Here is a 15,205-nt window from a genome sequence, read left to right on the forward strand (position 1 = left end):
CCATTTTTGGAATATTAAATATATAGAATACTGTGGTATGTAGCCTTTTGAGTCTGATTCTTTCTTAGCATTTACAATTTTAATTTTTGTCTTTTCTCACTTTTTTGGACCAGTCTGACTAGACATTTATCAGTTTTATTGATCTTTTGAAAGAACCAGCTTTTGGTTCAGTTCAAGTGTTCTTTGTTTTAAATTTCATTTTATTTCTCCTCTTTATTTTCTACCTCCAGCTTGCTCTGGAATTAATTTCTTCTTTTCCTAATTTCTTAAGGTAGAAGCTTAGATTATTGATTTGAGATCTTATTTTCTAATACAAGCATTTACTGCTATAAATTTTCCTTTAAACACTGCTTTAGTTATATCTTACAAAGTTAGAGATGTTTATTTTTATTTAATTTAAAATATTTTCTAATTTCTCTTGCAACTTTATCTTTTACCCGCGGTTTATTTAGAAGTATGTTGTTTAACCTCCAAATATTTTGAGATATTTTTTAGATATCTTTCTGTTACTGATTTCCAGTTTAAATCTGTTGTCAGAGAATAAACTTGTTTGGTTCTTTTAAACTTGGTGGTGTTTGTTTTATGGGCCACAAAACATGAATGCTCCAAGTACAATTGAAATTATTGTGTCTATCTGGGTGTCACTGGGTTGAATGTTCCATAAATGTCAGAGCATGTAGGTTGGTTGATAGGATTCTTCAAGCTATCAATCTTCTGTTTATTAGTTCTGTTGATCATTAAGGGAGGATTGTTGAAGTTTCAACTGTGGATTTCTCTGTTTCTCCTTTCACTTATCTTAATTTTTGCTTCATATGTTGATCTCATATATAGAATTTTTATGCCTTCTGCGTTAATTGGCCCTTTGTGATTATGAAGTATCTCTTTGTCCTTGGTAGTTGTCTTTATTCTGAAGTCTTCTTTGGAAGTAATACAGCCACTCCAGATTTCTTCGATTGGTGTTTGTAGTGTGTATCTTTTTCTATCCTTTCACTTTTAATCTGTCTTTGTATTTAAAGTGGGTTTCTCAGAGGCAGCATGTATTTCAGTTATACTTTATCCAATCTGACAATCCCTGACTTTTAATTTGTGTCTGGGCCATTTAAAAAAATCCAGTTATGGATATGGTTGGTGTGAAATTTGCTCTCTCTCTAATCATTTTCTGTTTTCTGGTTGCTTTGTCTTTCCCTCATTTAACCTAGTTTTGGATTAATTGTTTGTCATTGATTTTATGATTTCCTTTGTGTTTACAATACATATTTTTAATCATAGTGTACCTTGTACAAGTGTTTTACTGCTTTCAGGATTTGTATATGGTGGGTCTAGGTGTATGTACATATATTTTAATATTTGTTATTTTGGGGATTTTCTGAGCTTCTTGGATTTGTCTACATTATTTTTCATTATCTTTTCAAATAGTTGGTTTGCCTCGTTCTCGTTCCTCCCACTCCTTTTCCTTTTCTGTCCCTTCCTTGTTCTTACTCTTCTTAGATTCCAAAAATTCTTAGTAGTTTCTTGTTAGGTATTTTCCCGCAACCTTTGAATCATCTGTTCAACCTTTTCCCCATGTTTTCCCTCCTGTTTCAGTTTGGATAATTTCTGTTAAGCTATTTTTAAGTTCCCTGATTTTTATCCTTGGCTCTGTTGAATCCACGTATTAACCTGTAGAAGATACTCTTCATCTCTGTTACCAAGCTTTTTAAAAAAATTGTTAATATTTTCTTGATTCTCCTTTCTTTTATCAGTTTCTTTGCTGATATTCATCTGTTCATGCATATTTTCCACCTTTTTTACTAGAAGCATTTACCATATTAATCATAGGAACCTAAAATTCACTGCCTGAAAGTTCCAACATCTTTATTACAGGCAAGCCTGATTCTGTTGATTTTTTTGTCATTTGCTGGGTTTTGTTTTTCCTTGCTTTTTGTGGTATTTTTTAGTTACTGATCAAATGTGAGAGATCATGTATGAGACACATACTGAAATGAATACTATTTATGTCTGATAATGGGTACATTTCCTCTAGGCTGTAGCATAGAAGTTGAGACAATTTAATGGAGAGCTGAACTGTCTTGAGTTTTCTTGTGTAATGATTGCTTTCATTACACCGCTACTTCAGATTCCTTCAGCTGTATTTTGTACTTAGGTTAGGGGACTTTGCTCTTGGAATGCTGCTCTGTGCTCTGCATTTGATCTTCCTTCTATTTCCGTACCTTAGAAATTTCTCTTTCTGTACTCTGGACTGTTTCTTTGGTGATAGTTTACTGCTACTTTTTCCTCCGTGCCTTCAGGCTTGATGGTGAGTATTTTGTTGGGGGAGAGGTGTTTTGGGTAGGCTTGTCAGTTGTCCCAGTCCTGTTTCAGTCTTAGCCACGCCTGTTCCTTTAGGTTTCTAAAATGGGTCACTCTTGGGGTGCCTGGTTGGCTCAGTCAGTTAAGCATCTGACTCTTGATTTCAGCTCAGGTCATGATCTCAGGGTCCTAAAATTGAGCCCCTATGTTAGGCTCCACACTCAGCAAGTAGTTGCTTCTCTTTCCCTCTTTCTCTACCCTCCCCCAACTTGCATGCAGTCTTTCTCTATAATAAGTAAATCTTTTTTTTTAAAAAGGGGGGGGGCATTCTTGATGAATCTGGCCCTCTTTTCCATGGCATCTGACTCATATCTTTGGTAGTTCTGTGTGGGAGAGAATATTCTTCCCTGCCCTAGGAGAAGGTGACCTAGAATACTGTGGCCCCTAGACAGTTTCTCCCCAGGGGTGTAGAAGGAGTTTTCTTTTATCCTAGCCCCTGATGTGCAGTACCTTCACCTCTTTCTTTCTTTCTTTTTTAATTGTAACTCTTTTTTTTTTTTTTTTAAGATTTTATTTACTTATTTGACAGATGACAAGTAGGCAGAGCAGCAGGCAGGCAGAGAGGGGATTGCAGGCTCCCTGCTGAGCAGAGAGCCCAATGCAGGGCTCAATCCCAGGACTCTGGGATCATGATCTGAACTGAAGGCAGAGGCTTAACCCACTGAGCCACCCAGGCGCCCCACCTGTTTCTGAGGGCAACATAGTACTGCCTTTCTCCTAGGTTTATTTTTATTTATTTATTTTTTTAAGATTTTTTTATTTTAGAGATTGAGTGTATGAATGGGGGGATGGTAAGGGGAGGAGGAGAGAATCCTCAAGCAGATTTCCTACTGAGTGCAGAGCCCTAGGCAGGGCTGGATCTCAGGATCCTGAAATCATGACCTGAGCCGAAACCCAAGAGTCAGATGATAACCAACTGAGCCACCTAGGCACCCCTCTCCTACTTTCTTCAGGTTCTGTTTTGAGAAGAGAATAATTTCGCTAGTCTTTTGGCTCTTTTTGCAGTGAAGACTTCTCCCTCTTGCAGGGTCATAACCAAGGAAAGCTTTCTCTCTCCTTCTCCTCTGCCCCCACTCTTTCTCTTAAGCTCCCAGCAAAGAGCTTCCAGTGAAGTCCTTGCAACTGGGAGTGAATTCTTCTCAGGGTCTGTATCTGCCAGAGATTCTGTATCTCTAATTAGTCCATAGCCCACCTTTACCATTTTAGCTGAATTCTCCTTATCCAGCTTGTATGGTACCTGGCATCTTTTTATCCTTCCCCTTAACACAGGTAAACTCAAGTGCTTGTATTCTGTCTCTCCTGAAGGTACTTTTTTAATCCTTAGATTTTAGACTGCTTGTTTAGCTTGTAGCCTCCAATTTCTAATGGTTTTTAAGAAAAGTTATGATTTTATAGTTTATCTGGTTCTTTGTGGTTGTCGTGGTTGCTGTTAAGGTTTGTAATGGGCCTCTGCCCTGGCCTTCTACATCTGAGACAGAAGCAGAGCTCCTGTAGACTCTTTTCAACCTCATCTTGCACCTCAGCCTTTTTGCCTGCTAGCATTTCAGAGGGTCAGGAAAGCTGTAAACCAAATTGGTTGATGATATGTCCACTTCTAAAATACTTTTGATATTTCACTTGTGCTGTTGTCTCTGCCATTTTTCACTAGTATTGCAGAACTTGAGATTTCAAACTGCTGTAGGTAAGTCTTGTTCAGCAGGTGAGCTCACCCTTCGCAGAATTGTAAGAGAAGTATAGTGACGGGAGGAGACTCTTGGAAGAATCTGAAAAACCTATTCACATATCTCAAATCAAGAGAAGTAGGTTTCATTAAGTTGCAGAGGTGCAGTGTTTTTCAAACTTTTTATAGTGACCAGATAACATATTCACATGGCAATTCTCATATACAAGTATACGCACTAAATGAAAATGTATAGTCTGATCATTTTTCTTCAGTTTTCCCCACTAAAAATAATGTTGGGCCAGACCTACTAAACTGATAAATGATCCACAAAAGAAGCCGGCATCTCCAGTTTGAAAAACTGTGCAGTACAGGTTCTGACAAAGGGGTTGGGGGCACCTGCATGGCTCAGTCAGTTGAGCATCCAATTCCTGATCTCAGCTCAGGTCTTGGCTTCAGAGTTGTGACTCCGGGCCCTGCCTAGAGCTCTGTACTGGGCCTTGGGCCTATGATAAAACAAAACAAATAAAAAAGTGTTAGAATTACTGCTCTATTTGCACTTGGTTGGCTTTAATACCCGGAAGATTTCCAAATATGTGTGTATGTTTCTTTACTTTGTGTTTATTTTTGTACTGAAAGCACATTTCAAAAGTGGATTTTGACAGTTGAATTTTCTCTCATTAAGGCTGTTTACATCACTGGAAAAGAAGTGTTTAGCTTCAAAATGATTTCTTTTGTGGATGCAACTGCTGGTTCTGCATACACAGATATGAATGTGGTTGACATTCAAGTTAATTTAACTGTTGGTTGCATTGAAGTAGTTTTTGTCACAAAATTTCTTTATTCTATATTGGTAAGTATGTTAATAATTTTTTTTTTAATTTTTTCCTATTAGTTGGAAATTGCCTGATGTCAGACATGGGTAAAGAGCAAAAATTCCTTACTTTTTTTTTTTCCTGATTTTTCATAGTTTTCTGGGTATCCTTTATTTGACCAAAATGTGTAGTGTGTTATTTGTATAAAATCATTTTCAAATAGGAATAGTCCAGTTAATTCAAACATGCGTAGTAATGTATTAAATATATGTACAGTATATACTATAGGATTTGTTATATGTATTAATTGAATATTTTATTTATGATTGGTTTAAGTCATTTTACCTGACTTATAATTCTAATTAAAAATACTAAATATATAATTGAAGTTTGTTTTGGTCTCACATAAACATTATGGAGATTATATTTTCATTTGCATATTACAACTGTGATCATCTGGGGCTTTAAAGAGTTTAGAATTAGTCTTTGTATGATACCACCATGAGATGTTTGAGTTCTTTCTCTCCTTCTCATAGTCTTTTTCCCCTATGGTTTTCCCTTGCTGTCTGCTGATAATTTTTTTCTTTGAGTTTCATACCTGTCTCTCTGACTTAAGTATTCACTTTTAAAAAAATATTGTCTCTAAATTTTGGTGTATAAACTAGACCATCAGTTGATTCTAAATAAATAATGTTGCTATTTTTGTGATCTTTTAAATTGAGGTTGCAGTGGAATTTTTCCTATAGCCATTAATTTTTTTTTAATATACAGATACTAAAGAACAAGCATCCTTGGTCTAATTTTGATGTATTTTTATAAATAAATAAATATTTACTTTTACTTTTAAATATTTACCTTTTACTCAAAAATTACTGAAAATAAATTTTTTGAAACATTAAAATGAAATTTAATTTTAAAATTAAGTATAATTCTAGATACATAGTTTGTTACTGAAGTATTTTCTAGAGTTCAGAATTTAAAAAAAGTTTAGAGTTCTTGACAAACATTTTATTATTTTTCCAGTTACTTTTTATCTTATAAACATAAGGAAGCTATCTGTCCATTGAGGTTCTGTATGGAAATACAGTATGCTTGCTTAGCCTTAGGGAAAGTGCTATCATAAAGGGAAAGAGTTGTCCGTGAAACCTTGCAGTGTCTGCATGTTGCTCTTTCCCAGGGGCAAGATTTTTGTTTTTGACTATGTTTCTGTACCCTGGTGTTTCTCAACTTTTATTGCGGAAAATGGAGATTTAATACAGACATCCAGACTTTGTATAAAGAATGTTTGGTTGTATCAAGAAAAAATTTTTGTCTTGGAGGTGAAATCATAAACATGAAGACACATTTAACAATCATTCATTAATGATAACCGTTAAGATATAATTCTGTTATCTTTTAGGCTTTTATAGATAATTTTCAAGCGGCTAAACAAGCCTTGGCTGAGGCTACTGCTCAGGCTGCAGGAATGGCTGCTACTGGTGTGAAAGAACTGGCACAGAGGAGTTCTAGAATGGCGCTGGATGTTAACATCAAAGCCCCAGTGGTGGTCATCCCACAGTCTCCAGTTTCTGAAAATGTTTTTGTTGCTGATTTTGGACTAATAACAATGACAAACACATTCCATATAATAACAGAGAGCCAGAGTAACCCCCCACCTGTTATTGATCTGATAACAATAAGGCTGAGTGAAATGCGGCTGTACAGGTAAGCTATTCTTAAGTACATTTGTAGAGAATACAATCTTTTTCAAACTTTTTACATTAAAGGTTTTAGTATCCTGAGTCTTCTGTGCACGAGGACATTTTATTTCATATAACTATACTTAATTTTGAGATTTTTCTCTTACCCAGGCTTTTTGGCAAGATCTGTTACTCCTTGGGTAATTAGAAACACCGTACAATTTGTTATCTGAGGATGTATATTTGTGCTTATTTGTAGTTCTTTGTAAATTATGAGGTCTTGAAAAAATGGGAGAATTTCTAATATAATACATTTATTTACTTTTTAAATACAGCATTCGCCAAACTAAGCTTCATGCTGTGGATCTGATGCTCTAATTTAAAACAAAATAAAACACAGTAGAATAATCAAATGTAACCACTGGGCCTAGGATTATAAATTAGGAGAATAAGTGAATCTCCTAATACAAATTAGGAGAATAAGTAAATAGTTCCAGAACTATTTAACTGTGTTTCCATGCTATTTCTAATCACCTATTCTGGATTTAGCACTATGTTTTTCTCTGACTTGGATCTATCTCTGTTTGTACCACTCACTTACCCTCTTCTTCCTCCTGTCATTTTTCTTTGGTCTTATTTTCCTTGTCTCATTCCCCTTACTTTGCTACCTCTACTTCTTTTTGACCTCTGGCTAGTCTGGCTCCCTCCGGCCCCTCTTTCTTTCTTTTTTTAAATTTAAAATTATAATTTTAGTTTTAATTTTTTTTTTTTTTTTTTTTTTAGTTTTTAAGTAAGCTCTATGCCCAACTCATGACCCCTTAGCTCAAGAGTCACGTGTTTACCGAATGAGCCATCCAGGTGCCCCTGACCCTTCTTTCTATTAGTTGAATATTTTTAAGTCAGCTGTATTGAGATACAGCTGTGTATAAATTGCATATCTTTAAAATATATAATAAATTGCGTGTAATACATTGCATATCTTTAAAATAGACATTTTGAAAAGTTTTGACATGCATACATATGTGACAGTTTGGGTACAATTGTAGTATTTCTTAAGTATTTGGTAGAATTCACCATTGAAGCCATTTGGGCCTTGAATTTGCTAGTGGGAGATTATCAACTGCAATTTCCACTTCTTTGATAAACTCAGGACTATTAAAATTATTTTTTTGCTCAAGTGATCTTTAATGTTTTCCCAAGAAATTTGTTTATTTCATCTCAGTTGTAAAATTTTTTGGCATAAAGTGTCCATAATACTCCTTTATTCATTATTATCTATAGTGATATCATTCCCATTATTCTTGATATTATAATTTATGTTATTTTACTGATCTTAATGAACTACCTTTTGATTTTCTCTCTTGTTTTTCTCTTTTTTTTTCATTGATTTTTTCTTTGATATTTATTATTTCTTTCTGCTTACTTTGGGTTTAATTTTGCTCTTTTTGTAGGTATCTTCTGGTGATAGGTAAGGTTACCACTTTGAACATTTCTCATCTAATGTAGGCACTCAACGTTTAAATTTCAGAGTTCCTCTCTGTAGCTCTCTTCTCTCTGGCATTTTACCATATGTACTCAACTGTCTCCTTCTTTTTCGACTCTCACCTCTGTCTTCTCAAGTTGTGGACTTTGCTGGTCTTTTCCTGGCTTACCCTTCCCTTTGCCATGACTTGTAAATTATCTCAAAGCAATGAAAGTTGGGGCAGTCACAGGGCTCACCTTGTTTTGCTTTTTTTTTAACCACCTCTCAGGAATGACAGTTGCCTGATGGCCTGTGTCTTAAAAACTACTTTTTAATGTACTTTATGTGGATTTTCTTGATGAGGGGGAGTTGTTGTTTCAGGGAGGATGAGAAATTTGGTTCGTATTATTTCATCTTGGATGGAAGAAGAGATTTTCATCAGTTGAGTATTTACATACTTATTAAGCACCTAGAATATCCCAGGTACTGTGCTGGGAAGTATAATAATGAGCAGTCTTTACAAAGGATGAATAAATAGTACCTATCTCATTGTTGATGTGCATGTTATTTAATGAATTTATTGAGCTGATGCACAAAACTAGAATCACGTTTAGATTTTGGAAGGGTTGTAGAAAACTGAGTGAAAAGGAGACAATACTGGAGGTTGAAAGAATGGTTTACTAACTAATGGAGTGATTCACATATGAATTATATGCAATGCTGTCTAGGGTAGGGAAGTGAGGTGGTAGAGAACTAACCAGTTAAGAGCAATTTAAAAGTAGAATTTATAGTAAGAGATTGTTGAATGGACGTTTGGGTTCAAGAAGAGAAGTTAAATTTGACTTTGGGTTGTGGGTTTGTAAAATTCAGTATTTGGCAATAATGCAATTCACTGGGATAAGATAGAGCGATGCAGTTGAATGGAGACACTGAGCTCTTTAATGAGCAAAGTAACTTGGAAGTTTTCTGACTTTGATATGGAATACATAGAAGAGATTGGATAGGACTTGGACATATGTGTGTAGATATTAGGGTGTTTGGACTTCAGATTTGGGAGTCCTTAGTAATATTTAGGTAGTTATTAAAGCTAATATCACACAGTTTATAGAGTGGAGCATATGGGACAGATGCTCACAAATGCCAATACATAAGGAATATATATTACTCAAAAGAGATTGAGAAAGAGGAGGCAGAGAGATGGGGAGCAATCCAGGAGGGTATGTTGAGACGATGTTGAGGACTCTGTTGATACTGTTAACCAAGAATTAGTAGCACCTGATATTTTCTTAATGTAGTACTTGATATCTAGGGTTAGATTCAGGAAAGACTGATTTTTTAATAAACAAAGGTGACTCAAGGTAGTGGGACAGGATTGCTAAATATTGAGAGTCAGGTTGGTGGATAATGGGGATGGAAGAAATCAATGACGAGGGTACTGATAAAGTAAAAGAATGTAGAAAGGGGTTTATAAACTAGAGATGCATTGATCTCAGAGTCTTAAGAATAAACACTGACTAGTTGTTGATTGATTAAAGCAAGAAGTAGAAGGTGGTAAACCTGGTTGATATTATGCTTAAAGGAATATGAATGAGTGGGGAGTATGATCGCAAATTAAGGAAAATTATTTCTATACCTCTTAGCTCTGAGATTATTAGGGTGTTGGAGAAAAATTGGCCTCTATTTAATTGATCTCCATGGAAAGCCAGGTTTCAGTTAAGGTAATACATTTAGTGCAGACATTGGAAAATGTAGAGTGATTTGTTCAGCCAAGTCCAGAGAATTAAAAAATCATAGGAAAAAATTGAAGTGAGAGTCTTCTATTTTAGTACTAGACTAAAGAGGAACAATTTAAACTTTAGATGGATCATTAACTTTTAAACTGTATAAAAATCTAAATTTACTACAAAAGATTATAAATCTATAATCACATTTTGCCTTGTTTCAAGAAATGGTAGGTTAAATTAGGTGTGAGCCTATATTACAAATAGATTTTTTTGAAAAAAGCTCACTAATTATCTCTAGAGCATTAGAAAATACCTACTATTTTTATGTCTAAAAATGAGTTAACTTTTTATTGAAAAAATACATAAAACGATATTAGGATGAACAGAAAAGATTGCTGACAATATGACTACCCGAAGGTAAGTATTATGAATAATTTGGTCTGTTTCTTCTAGTTCATTATTTCTGCACATATATTTAAGTTGAGTAAAATAAGAATTGCTTATTTGGGGTCATAAATTCATTTTTCCCTTAACAGTATCCTAGAAGTATTTTTCCATGTTATTTTGAGTATAAAATTTTTTTCCTAAATGTTTTATTTTATTCTGCAGGTTTTTAAAAATTCATTTGCCTATTGTTAGAAAGTTAATTTGATTCTGGGTTCTTTTGCTGTTATAAATAACACAATAATGATAGATATAATTTTTCATCAGTAGTTACATGACATTCTACTCATATCTTTAGAATAATTCATTTCCCCAGATGAATTTCTAGAAATAGAATTACTGAGTTACAGAGTGTAAGCAATTTTCCCTGATATAATTTTAAAATTACTGGTTTTTCAGCAATTCAGTTTGGTTATAGCTTCAGAGTAAAGCTCATAAAGACAAATAAGTATTTCATATTTGTGACCACCTCTGTTGAAATCATTTTGTTGCAAAGCTATTAATTGCAATGTAAAATTTTAAAAAGATACTCAGAATATTTATATGAGGAAAATTAAAAAAATTAACCAATGGCCAGAAAGAAATCTTGAGTAAATGTGGAGAGAATATTTCTTAGACGTAATATTATAGAGATGTCCATTTGCATACATTAATTTATACATTTAATCCATTCTCAATAAAAATCAAGTAGTTCTTTTTAAAGTCTTTTAAAGATTATTGGAAAATTGTTTTTGAAATATAAATAGGAGACAAGATGTCTCAAAGATTTTTTTTTAAAGAAGAAATTGAGATAGGGAATGGAGACATCATAACATTTGTGGTACTACTAAAATAGATTGGATTGTATTAAATACTTCTAAAATATATTATGAAGTAAAATGATTAAAATAATGAAACAAAAGAGAAAGCCAGTGTGTATATTTGTATCCTCTTCATTCATATATGTATAGTCAATCCTGTTGCTCAGATTTCAAGTTTGTGAATTTTCCAACTCGCTGAAACCTTTTGTAACCCCAAAATCAATACTCATGATATTTTACAGTTATTTCTACATGTGCATAGCCATAAGAAATGTTGGTCTCCCAAAGCCTATGTTACCAACTGAGGTGTCAAACAAAGTGACATTCTGCCTTCTTATTTCAGGAAATAATTGTAGAGAACATGACTTACTGCAGTTCTCTAAGTGAAGGACTGGCAATAAGCGTAGAATAAAATAAACATAGTTTCTTCTTTCGTGAATCCTTTTTTCTAATTGAAACTGCAGACAAGACAATAAACTATTAAAATACTATTAGAATGTGAGAGAGCATAGGAAGGGTGTCGACCCCAGATATTGGGTGGTACTGGTGAGAATTTTTTTAAGGATGTAAACTTTTGACATAGCAATTAATGTTTCTTGCAGTTTGTCCAGAAGAAGAAATTTACTTGAAGATATGTACAAAGATAATCCAAATATTTATTATAGTGAAGAATTAAAAACAACGTAACTTCTTAACAAAAGAAGGTTGATAAAGTGACTTATGTTACTGTCCTATAACACACACCTATTAAAATTGCTTATGAGGAATTTCCGGAGAAAAATGGTAGAGTAGGAAGATGCTAGGCTCACCTCTCATGGATGAAGCTGGATAACACCCCTAATCAGTAAAATAACCCAGAAAATGACCTGAAGACTAGAAGGACAGACTCCACAGCTAAATGTAGAGAAGAGGCCACATCAAAGAGCGTAGGAAGGGTGGAGACATGGTGGGGAGCCAGACTCAGGGCTGCCTATCCATAGGAAGGAGGGACACTCCTGGTCATAGAGAAAGGAGAGATACAGATCCCACCACAGGCACAGGGGACCCCACTGAGAAGATGAATCTTCATAGCATTTGGTTTTGAAAATCACAGGGGCATAACTTAGCAATTTCTTAATAATCAGTGGGGCTAAATACCTGGAACTTTAAAAATCCACAGGATTGGCTCTAGAAGAGCCAGAGCACAATGGGAGGCTGAGTACCCACCATCCTAGACAGCAAAACAAATAGCCCCCTTGAGATACAGCACAGAAGCAGCAATTTGTAAAATGTCAAGGGTATATAGGAAGGACATTTATTTACTAGTTTCAGAGTATGTGCAGAAGGGATAGGGGGTGTTTGGGAGTCTTATGCAAGAACAAGTAAGTTGACTGTTGCCTTTACTCTCCTGTACCACAGCCAGCATACATGGACCCTTGTGGTAACCAGCATAGCACAGACACTCTCCACCCAGCTTGTTGATCATACACCCTGTTGCTGCATGCCCTGCAGACCCACTCCAGCCATCCTGGCTGGGCAGTTTTCCTAGTTGGTGGGATGTCCCCTTCCATAGCAGACCAGTGCACATGGCACCCACATTCTTCCCCCGCATTCTTTGCTGGATCTTCCCTCTCCAACGTGCCCTTGGCAGGAGTCCATCCAAAGAGGGAGCACAGGCCTGGAAGTGTGCAAGCAGCTCCATAAAGGGCCAGCACCATTTCAAAGTGACTCCTGCAGCAGGATGAAGGGAAATAACCATCCACACACCAGTTCACCTATGGCCTCAGCAGTAGCCTGGGGGCACACATCTAGTCTGATTTCAGGACCCACCCACTAACAGATGCTTCTCAGGGACAATACAGGGAGAGGTTCCTGTAGTTCATCTCTAGCGCTGCTCTGCCAAATACCTGTTCTGACCAAAGTTAATAGGAATCTCTTGACTGGACGACTAGACAACACGGGGACCAAACTCTGCCCACAATAGGCAAAGAGAGTCCTCTCACGCAACTGGAATGATGGTATGTTCAGCTCAGCCAATAGTGTAGGGTGCATATAACACCTAGAGGATGCTTCTGAAGCACTGCATTCTGGTGAACAAGGGACATTGCACTGTAGGACACTACAGGACTTCTTCATAAGGCCTTGACTTTGAAGAGTAGAAGACATAGCTGATTTTCATAACACATGGAAACAGACACAGAGTAGACAAAGTGAGGAGGCAGGGGAATATGTCCCAAATGAAAGAACAGGGTAAAAGTCACAAGAGCCAAACAATATGGAGATAATATACCTGACAGAATTTAAACTAATAGTCATAAAGATACTCACTGGACTTGAGAAAAGAAGGGAGAACTTCAGTGGAGAAATTTAACAAAGAGAAAGAAGACAGAACTAAGCAGAAATTAATAACTCAATAACAAGTTTAAAATACATGAGAGGGAATAAATAGACTAGAGGAAGCAGAAAGTTGGATTCCCGGCCTGGTGGACAGAGCAGTGGAAAGCAATCAATCAGAGAGAAAAGAGTAATAAAAAAATGAAAGTAGATTAAGGGAACTCAACACCACCGTGAAGGATAATAACACTCATACCATCAGGATTCCAGAAGAGGAAGAGAGAAAAGGTGGCAGAAAATTTGAAGAAATAATAGCTGAAACCTTCCCAAACCTGGGGAAAGAAACAGAAATCCAGATCCAGGAAGCAGAAAGAGCCCCCAGCAAAATCAGCTCAAGAAGGTGCACACCAAGACACATAGCAATTAAAATGGGGAAAAAGTAGTGATAGAATCTTAAAAGCAGCAAGAGAACAGAAAACAGTTCCATACAAGGGAAACAAAAGCAAAAATAGACTATTGGGACTATAGCAGAATAAAAATCTTCTGCCCAACAAAGTAAATAATCAACAAATCAAAAGGCAACCTAGTGAATGGGAGAAGATATTTTCAAATGATAAATCTGGTAAGGGGTTATTATCCAAAATACATAAAAAAGTTAAATGCACGCGCATATGCGCGTGTGCACACACACACACACACACACACACACATCCATTTTTAAAAATTGGCTGGAGAGGAACAGACATTTCTCCAAAGAAGACATCTAGATGACCCAAGACACGTGAAAAGATGCCCAGCATTACTCATTATCAGGGAAATGAAAATCATTGAGATATCATTGCATACATTGAGATATGATCACACACCTGTTAGAATGCTAGAATCAAAAACACAAGAAGACAACAGTGTTGGTAAGGATGTGGAGAAAAAGGAACCCTTGTGCACTGTCAGTGAAAATGCAAACTGGTACAGCCACTGTGGAAAACAGTATAGAGGTTCCTCAAAAAATTAAAAATAGAATTGCCATATAACCCATTAATTCCACTAGTGGGTGTTTATCCAAATAATATGAAAAACAAATGCAAAAAAAGATATGCACTCCTATGTTTACTGCAGCATTATTTCTACTAGCTGCTGCCTCCTGATGGCACACGGGAGAAGAATGAGGCACAAATAAGTTAGCTGCAAGAGAATAGAAGCAGGGGGCTAAGACTGTCGACCCCCTACTCCCATTCTCTTGCAACTAACTTCTTTGTGCCTCATTCTTCTCCGTGCGCAGTCAGGACGCAACAAATAGCCAAATTATGGAAGCAGCTCAAGGGACCGTCGATAGATGAATAAGGAAGTGATGTGTGTGTGTGTGTGTATGTGTGTGTGTGTATCAGAGTATTATAAAAATACTGATTAAAAAATAAAAATACTGAAATCTTGCTTGCAACAAATGGATGGATCTGGAGGGTATAATGCTAAGTGAAATAAGTCATTTGGCAGAAGACAAATATATAGGATTTCACTCATGTAGTTTGAGAAACAAATAAACTAAAAATAAGCATAAAAAACAGACTCTTAACTATAGAGTTAAGATGGTTACCAGAGGGGAGATGGGCGGATAGATGGTGAAGAAAGTGAAAGGGATTAAGAATGTACCTGTCTTGATGAACACTTAGTATTGTGTGGAATTGTTGAACCGGTATATTGTATGCTTGAAACTAATAATACCACTATGTTAATTATACTGGAATTTTAAAAATTAAAAATGCAAAAAAAGAAAAATAAAACAGCATTTGAAATAGTCTTTATGAGCCTTTTAGATTTCCTAATTTATTCCTGTTAAGTGGAGATTGCAAGCGTGCATGCATGAGTATAGTGTTACTCTATAGTTAATTCATAAAATGGTATGATACTAGGCATTCTGAGAGATCCCTGATGACTCCTGTATTTCTCTCCACTTGAGTAAGT

General features: G+C 35.8%; 1 protein-coding gene across 6 annotated transcripts in view; it reads left to right on the forward strand.

The window, feature by feature from the left end:
- VPS13A (vacuolar protein sorting 13 homolog A) overlaps window positions 1-15,205 on the forward strand; it is a 236,902-nt gene that overhangs the window by 120,212 nt on the left and 101,485 nt on the right. For all 6 annotated transcript variants that reach the window (XM_082694455.1, XM_082694452.1, XM_082694453.1 and 3 more), the window contains exons 32-33: window positions 4,695-4,862; window positions 6,224-6,528. In XM_082694455.1, coding sequence (XP_082550581.1) covers window positions 4,695-4,862; window positions 6,224-6,528 — 473 coding nt within the window. The remainder of the gene's footprint in view (window positions 1-4,694; window positions 4,863-6,223; window positions 6,529-15,205) is intronic.

Source organism: Mustela nivalis, assembly GCF_964662115.1.
Source record: "Mustela nivalis genome assembly, chromosome: 13".
In the NCBI taxonomy this organism is placed as follows: domain Eukaryota; kingdom Metazoa; phylum Chordata; class Mammalia; order Carnivora; family Mustelidae; genus Mustela; species Mustela nivalis.